Below are 8,914 nucleotides of genomic sequence, written 5' to 3' on the forward strand. Positions count from 1 at the left end.
CTCCAAAAACCCCAAAATAAAGAACTCTCAAAAGGTAAACACAAAATTCTCTAAATGTGTTATGAGTTCTAATATTTAATGGGTGTATTTTCTAAGGTTGTAAGAGAGCCTATTTATAGGCTAAATTCATATGTCAAATATTAATAAAATAATCTAAACTAATCAGTGTTTGATTGAAACAAATAAATAGAGTTTGACTAGAAGATTATTTTTCAAATTTGACTCAAATAGGAGTCATACTTATCACTTTTGTTTGAATTATATTATAGTTTGTTAGTTGATTCCATAGACATCTATGATATTTTATAATATTTCATATGTCTAATATCCAACAAACAATAGTAATTAATTGCTGGATTGGTAAATAAAAGTAGGAAGACGATTATCTATTAAATATAGGTCTAAAATCAAACAAATAATAGTAATTGATTGTGGGATTGGTAAACAAAATTAGGAAGACGAGGAGATATTTGAACTTCCAATGGAGTTGCTTTAGGGCTGGTCAATCCTGGACCTTCACGCATATCAACTATTTCGTTTGTCAGAGTTTCAATCTCGAACCAATGCAATACATTAGCTAGTGTAAGTTCCAGAATCTTGAGCGCAAATGAAACTCCAGGGCACATTCTTCTACCACTGCTAAATGGAATAAGTTCAAAGTCATGTCCCTTTACATCAATATCTTTATGGGTAGTCATAAATCTTTCTGGTTGAAATTTTAAAGGAGCTTCCCATATTTGTAAATCACGTTGTATCTTTTGAAGATTAAGAATAAGCCAAGTGCCAGTTGAAATATCGTATCCATGAACTGAGCAATCTTCAATGGCTTCATGGATTACAGCGAGTGGAGCAGCAGGATAGAGGCGTAGTGTTTCTTTAATGACAGATTGGAGGTACACCAAGTTTTTAGTATCTGATTCTGTAACTAAGAGTCTATCTTTACCAACATGAATGTCTAATTCTTGTTTGACCTTGTTCAATGCATCGCGATTATTGAGTAATAAAGATAAAGCCCATGTCATTGTAATTGATGTGGTATCTTCCGCAGCTAAGATAAGTGCCTATTAAATCATTTACCGTAAAACTATTAATATCAGATTGAAATTGGTATTCAGGCGAAAGATGAATATAAATATCAAACAAGTATAGGATTTGATTAAGAAATGTACGTACGAGACTGACGGCTTTGTTGATGGTATCGGCATCGTGCTCCTCTGCATCACGAAGAATAGATAGCATCACTCCCATGAAATCTTCCTCACTGTTTGCCTCATTTTCAGCTCTCTTTTCTTTGTGCTCTCGTAGCCATTCCTCCACAACTTGGTCCAATTCTTTGGCTACCTTCTTCATAAGCTTTTTGTCGCCACCAAAGTCCAACCATCTCAGATACGGTAAGGCATCCGATACCACGAACTTTCCAGTTAGTTCAAACAACTCGTCCAACGACTTCTTCCATTTCACGGTTTCATCTCCTTCGTATGAATTCGGTATTCGCTTCCCTACAACAATCCTTAGTATCACGTTAAGAGTAACATCTCTGAACCATCTCTTCATCTCCACAATTACTTTGCCACAGTTACTACTTTTCTTCTTGTTCCACATCTGGTATAATTGTTGCAGTGATGCCTTCACCTCGGATTCCCGCACAGGTTTAAGCAATTCGAGTCGGTGATTTGAGAGGAGCTCAATAGTGGCGAATTTGCGCACTTGACGCCAATAAGGTCCATACGGTGCAAAGGCTATCATGGCAGAGTTGTAACCCAAAATTTCCGAGCTTGCAAGCTTTGGACGAGTGGCAAACGCTTTATCGTTTATGGTGAGACATTCTTTAGCTATCTCCCAATTGCTCACCACCAAAGCTCTATGCACACCCAACCTGATGGTGAAGATTCCTCCATATTTGTTTGCCAGGTTACCCAAGCTTATATGAGGTGGTTGTGGCCCTCCTAAGAGGCGGAGATGACCAATAATAGGCCATGCTCCACCAGCTTCTGGTGCTGTTTTCTTCAAGTTTGTGTTTCTTCTTGAGATCCATAGGAAAGAGAAAAGAAACAGTAGTGGAAAAGTAATGATTGCAACAGTTGATGTTACTGTGACTGAATGAAAATAATCCATTTCTGGATTCTTACTTTAATCTAAGATCTATACGCAATAGCAGAGATGAGAGAGTTGGATTTATAGGGTTAATTTAATGTCACCGCAGCGCAGGGGTATCATCATTCACCATTTATTCAACCGATAGCATCCCTATTTGCCTTTTAACTTATGGTTCAGAAGGTAATAAATTCTCTCTATGAATTTTGGGTCTCGTTGTGGAAAACAGTGTATTGACCTAGGAAATTCATAGATCTATATGCGGGAGTTGGATTTATAGGGTTAAATAATGTCACAGCATCGCCTATCATTATTGACCACTCTTTCAACCGATAGCATTTTTTTTTTGTCTTTTAATATAAGGTTGGAAAGAAAGATATATATATATTCTCTTTTCATTTTGTCTCCCATTGTTGAAAACTGAGTATATCGACTGCTAAATATTATTGAGAAATACATATTGATCTTTAGTTGTCAAAATGGCTAATTGTGATCAACCGCAAGAGCCAAAACAGTCCATATAGTATTAGACCTTACAACTGGGCTAAACGTCTCATATTAATCATAGCCTATCACTTTTGTCACCAACCTGGATTTATATCAAGCTATTGATCCATCGGGGTTCATTCTGATATTAAATAACCATTTACTACCAATAGGCTTTCTTCTTAGGGGAAAAACTTACAGAGACTAAGTACCATTCTTGAGAAGGGCATCTAATTCCTCCTTCACAGCTTCCTGCCAAGATGGATGCTTCATCGCCTCATGCATATTCACAAGATCAATTTCCTCGTGTGCAACAACCATATAGACCTTGGTTTTAAAAACACTAGCCTTGGCTCTTGTAAACATAAGATGTTGATTGTTATAATCGGATGCACTAAAGATTACAAGATTCCAAATTTGTGAGTAAATATAATTATGTAATATTCAAGATAAGTTTTCAATTAAATTTTTGTGGAGAAAAAATAGTTGATAATAATATATTACAATTTTTATTTTAACATGTAATATATTCCTACAGTAACAATATCATGAAAAAAATTTTAAAAAATACTCGGTGGTTAAATCTCATACATTTTGGTAGTTGTACAAAATAATGAATGGTAAATAAAAAATTATAAAAGTTATCCACTGGTTTGACTCCATTGCAAAAGTGAATAGAATAATACATAGTAATTTTAATAAGAGAAGAAACCATGGTCATGATCAGGGTTACCATACCATACGTAATCATTACTATTATCATGGAGTTAACGATTATTTTAATAGTGAAAGGAAAGAGAAAAGTAATCTAACTCATCTTTCAACAATCGTTAAATTTTTGCTGTATATTATTAATGTGGTATGAATAAGCATACAGTTCCTTAGTATCTTATAAAGTTTGATGAGGAAATGTTCAATTTCCATTTGTCCAATACCATTTTTATAGAACAATAAATAGATTGAAATTTGACACCTAAATTAGGCTTTCAGGTTCAATTTGTTACCTAAACTTTTATCTAATTAGGTTTTTGAGCAATTGACTTTTTGGTTCAAATTAGTACATGAATTTAGTTTCGTAGTTCAAACTGGTTCAAATAAATTATTTACTGTATGTACTAATTTGGACCATAAAACTTAGTGCAGATACCAATTTGAACCAAGAAACCTAGTTCAAGTGTCTAATTAGACCAAAATAAACTTTAAGTACCAAATTGAACTTTAAAGACACATTCACGTATTTAATTGGACAAAAAAAAACATTAGGTACTAATTTGAAACTTGAAACTAAGTTTAGATACCAAAATGTAGATTTACCCAAAAATAAATAAGATAGATAATGGTTTTTCCTTTTATATCATTATTGAGAGAGATAGATAACAAAATGTACTATTTAAGTGCCATATGCCAATTTTAACCCATGTTTCAAACAAGTTTTGGTAATAGGAGAAAAAAGTCAAATTTGCTGACTTTTTAGGGGTTAAAAATTAATTTCATTGAGCTGACTCAATCTTGACTTAATTGTCATTAATATTTTTATTAATGCAAAAGAACATGTGCTTGAGCGTGTTAAAACATGTCATTACAAAATAACTCATTTTTACTGGTATTTATAAGCGTCGGTAAAAGTAAGAAAAAGGCCTATAATAATTTTACTGGCATTTATTTGACCGCCGGCTAAGCTCGTGCTAGTAAAATTTTCCGGCGGGCTGGCCACAAGTGCCAGTAAAATGCAAAACTTTTGTTGGCACAAATTTTCCCAGCACTTTCAAATCTAGTCGAAAGTAAAATACTTTTTAAGACAATTTAAGATGCGAGTAAAATTCATATTAAAATTTTAAAAACTTTCAAAGAATTTATAAATTTCGACAACTTGTGCTGTTCCGGCTCCTGTTAACGTCGCTATTGCATGCGCGTGACATCCCTGAAATCAACACATCCCACAAATCAACATATGTATATAAGATTAATTGCTTAATACAGGTCAGAGATTACGTTACTAACTTCAAAGCGGGAGAGACCATTTCCAAAGATGAAATCCACTGAACCTTCAATGTAACAATATTTATAGTTCTCTCACCATTATATATATATATATAGTTAAGTATTATCATGGTTCTTTCTCTATTATGTATATATCATCATTGTTTACTTATTCAACAAAAGTATCTTTTATCTTTTATCGTTTAATTATGATTCTCACTATTATATAGTATGCTCATTCACTATTCATTCAAGGAAAGCTTATCTCTCCTTTATATATATTTAATCGAGCGGAATTGCATCACTTCTTATTCACATTACATTTAACACCCTCTTAGTTTTATTAATTTAATTTTACTTTCATCCACTTAATTTTATTTTACATTCTTCTAGCATGTGTACTACGTACTAGGAAATAATGTGTGAAGAAATAAAATATTTGAAAAGGTACAGTCTTTATCATTTTGAAATATTTGGTTCTAGAATTTTTTTAGAGAAACAATCTTTAATTGATATATGAAAATAAAAGGTAAATATATATTTTGGTACCTGAATTCAAGGTTTAAATTAGTAATTAAGGTTTTTTTTTGGTACCTAAACTAGACTTTCAGGTTCAATTTGGTACCTGAACTTTTTTTTATCCAATTAGGTGCCCTGAACAATTGACTTTTTGGTTCAGCGTGAACTTTGTTTCATAGTTCAAACTGGTTCGAATAAATTATTTACTATATGTACCAATTTGGATCATAAAACCAACTGCAGTTATCAATTTGAATCAAGAAATCAAGTTCAAGAATCTAATTAGACTAAATAAACTTTAAAGATAAGTTCACATATTTAATTGGATAAAAAAACCTTGCATATGATACAATTACATGACAATTATGGTACGAAATTTATTGAATTCTACTCATTTTATTATAATAAAATTATAATACCAATTAGTTAGTGGTATCGTAAACAAAAACAGGAAGGCGAGGAGTTATATGAACTTCTAATGGAGTTGCTTTAGAATTCGTTAACCCAAGTGCTTCACTCATATCGACAGCTTCGTTTGACGGAGTCTCAAACTCAAACCAATGCAATACATTAGCTAGTGTAAAAAGCAAAATTTGAAGTGCAAATGAAACTCCAGGGCACATTCTTCTACCACTTCCAAATGGAATCAGTTCAAAATTCTGTCCTCTCACATCAATGTCTTTGTGAGTAGTCATAAATCTTTCAGGTTGAAATTCAAAAGGGTTTGCCCATATAAGTGGATCATGATGAATCTTATAAAGATTCATAATAAGCCAAGTGCCAGCTGAAACATGGTATCCATTAACCGTGCAATCTTCTATGGCTTCATGGATCACGGAGAGTGGAGCAGGAGGGTATAAGCGTAGAGTTTCCTTAATGATAGATTGAAGGTACACTAAGTTTTTTGTGTCTGATTCGGTCACAAGTAATCTATCCTTACCAACGTGAACATTTAGTTCTTGTTGGACTTTACTCAATTTGTCACGATTATTGAGTAGCAGAGATAAGACCCATGTCAATGTGATTGATGTGCTATCCTCCGCGGCTAAGACAAGGCTCTGTTAGATCAAATACCATGGAAAGATCAACAATGAAATAATAGCATTTCCAACTTATGTATGTTATTAATAGCAATCTTGACCAAAAACAATTTAAATATGTCATTAATAACAATCTATTTGGTTAAGAGATATGCACGTACCAGACAAGTGGCTTTGTTGATTGTATCAGCATGGTGTTCCTCCCGATCACTGAGAATAGACAGCATCACTCCCATGAAATCTTCCTCACCATTTGCCTTATTTTCAGCTCTTTTCTGCTTGTGCTCTCGTAGCCATCCCTGCACAACTTGGTCCAATTCTTTCCCTGTCTTCTTCATGCACTTCATGTCTCCACATATGTCCAACCATCTCAGAAACGGCAAAGCATCTGATATTAAGAACTTTCCACTTAGTACAATGAAGTCATCCATCGACTTCTTCCATTTCAACTGTTCAACTCCTTCGCTGGAATTTGGAATTCGCTTCCCTACAATCATCCTCATAATCACGTTCAGAGTAACTTCTTTGAACCATCCCTTCATCTCTACCAATACTTTATCAGAGTTAGCAATTCTCTTCTTGTTCCACAGCTGGTACAACTGTTGCAGAGATGTCTTCACCTCGGATTCCCTTACATGTTTAAGTAATTCGAGTCGGTGATTGGAGAGGAGCTCAATAGTGGCTATCTTGCGCATATGACGCCAATAAGGTCCATACGGTGCAAAGCCAAACATGGCTCTGTTGTAAGCCAAAAGTTCCGAGCTTGCAAGTTTTGGACGAGAGGCAAACGCTTTATCATTTGTGGTGAGACATTCTTTAGCAATCTCCCAATCGCTCACCACCAAAGCTCTATGCACACCCAACTTGATAGCGAACATTCTTCCATATTTGTCAGCCATGTTAGCCAAGCTTATGTGAGGTGGTTGTGGCCCTCCTAAGAGGCGCAGATGACCAATAATAGGCCATGCTCCACCAGCTTCTGGTGCTGTTTTCTTCGAGTTTTTGTTTCTTCTTGAGATCCATAGAAAAGAGAAAAGAAACAGTAGTGGAAAGGCAATGATTGCAACAGTTGGAATTGCTGTGACTGAATGGAAATAATCCATCGCCAGATTCCCACTTTAAGATAAGAAATGGGAAGTGAGTAGCAGAGATAAGAATATATATATATTCAATCTTTGAATTTTGTCTCGTTGTGGAAAACCGAGGAAATTCATAGAAGATTTATATGAGGGAGTTGGATTTATAGGGTTAAGTAATGTCACAGCATCGCCTATCATTATTGACCACTTATTCAACCGATAGCATTTTTTTGTTTTTTTTTTGTCTTTAATAAATACTATTGACCGCAAACTATTACAAATTGTCTTATCATCTCAAGTAATTTTTTTTCTTGGATCTGCAAATTTTCTTCCAACACAATCATCCTTCGTCATATAAAAAAATTAATCTTTTTTCACTTTCCATTTGTCCAATACCTTTTCTATAGAACAATAATTAGATAACGTAGTTAAACAGGTATCATATGGTCCAATTAAAAACAGGCCCACCTCGTGGATCTCGTGAGCAATAGATTTCATTTATTTAATAAGGATCTATTATTTTATAATATGGGGTTTCGATTTTTCAACATCTTTTATATAATTATTTATTAAATATAATCTAAAATCCAACAAACAGTAGCAATTAATTATTGGATTCATCAACAAAAGTAGGAAGACTTTTAATGGAGTTATTTTAAGATTCGTGAATTTTAGACCTTCATACATATCAATACCTTCACATATATCAATTACTTCATTTGATAGAGATGGTCAACCAACAGCTCGCACAAATGGCAAACAGTCTAAATACGAATTAATTTGTGGATTGTTATTTGAGGAATTGTCTCGTGAACTGACATTATGCAGACAGTTCATATATGATACAAGCATGGCGGACTGTCTAAGTGAGAACAAATTTGCGGACACATGAAACTGTGCTCAATATGGCGGGATTGAAGAAATGCGGACTATATCCGCAGAATGCGCGTGCTGACTGCATCCATAATTAGAATAAGCTACTAGTGATGAGTGCGTGTTTGTTTTAAGTAAAATCAATTTTAGTGTACTCTTTTGAATGTTGTTCTTATTGTATTTACAACATATCAGTTTGAATGAAGAAAAAAAAATTGAGAGGAGCTCAATAGTGGAAATCTTGCGCATTTGACTCCAATGAAGTCCATATGATGCAAAGCCAATCATGGCTCTGTTGTAACCCATAAGCTCCGCGCATGCAAGGTTTGGACGAGTTGCAAATGTTTTATCGTTTATGGTAAAGACATTCTTTTGCAATCTCTCAATTGTTCATCACCAAAGCAGGGCGAAGTAAGAACAATTTTCTAAGGCTGAATGAAATATTAATTTTTTATAGTTTATGTCTTTATAATTTTTAAAGGATTAAATCGAATTTTTATAATTTTAAGGGAGGCCAAAATGTAATTTTACCTTTATTAATTTAAAATTATAAAAAATTTTAAATGGTCTAAATACTAAGCTTTCATTTTAGGGGATCGAGGCCCCTGCCAGCCTCCTAGCTTCGCCTCTACACCAAAGCTCTCTGTACACCTAACTTGATAATGAATATTCTTCCATAATTGACAGCCATGTTAGCCAAGGTTATGTGAGGTGGTTGTGGCCCTCCTAGGAGGCGGATATGGCCAATAATAGGCCATGCTCCACCAGCTTCTGGTACTGTTTTCTTCAAGTTTGTGTTTCGTCTTGAGATCCATAGGAAAGAGAAAAGAAACAGTGGTGGAA

At 34.2% G+C, this 8,914-nt stretch overlaps 2 protein-coding genes across 2 annotated transcripts; both read right to left on the reverse strand.

Annotated features, from left to right (window-relative positions):
- Positions 1-348: 348 nt before the first annotated feature.
- LOC107935598 (cytochrome P450 CYP82D47) lies at positions 349-2,310 on the reverse strand. Its single transcript, XM_016868224.2, has 2 exons — positions 1,174-2,310; positions 349-1,061 (listed from the first exon to the last, which is right to left on the reverse strand). Exons 1-2 carry the CDS (start codon positions 2,113-2,115, stop codon positions 408-410), a joined length of 1,596 nt encoding a protein of 531 aa, XP_016723713.2. The 5' UTR covers positions 2,116-2,310; the 3' UTR covers positions 349-407.
- A 3,066-nt stretch (positions 2,311-5,376) lies between these two features.
- Positions 5,377-7,328, reverse strand: LOC107935599 (cytochrome P450 CYP82D47). Its single transcript, XM_016868225.2, has 2 exons — positions 6,281-7,328; positions 5,377-6,137 (listed from the first exon to the last, which is right to left on the reverse strand). The coding sequence occupies exons 1-2, from the start codon at positions 7,220-7,222 to the stop codon at positions 5,502-5,504; spliced, it is 1,578 nt and encodes a 525-aa protein (XP_016723714.1). The 5' UTR covers positions 7,223-7,328; the 3' UTR covers positions 5,377-5,501.
- Between the last annotated feature and the right edge of the window lie 1,586 nt (positions 7,329-8,914).

This window comes from Gossypium hirsutum, chromosome D06 (assembly GCF_007990345.1).
Source record: "Gossypium hirsutum isolate 1008001.06 chromosome D06, Gossypium_hirsutum_v2.1, whole genome shotgun sequence".
NCBI classification, from domain to species: Eukaryota; Viridiplantae; Streptophyta; class Magnoliopsida; order Malvales; family Malvaceae; genus Gossypium; species Gossypium hirsutum.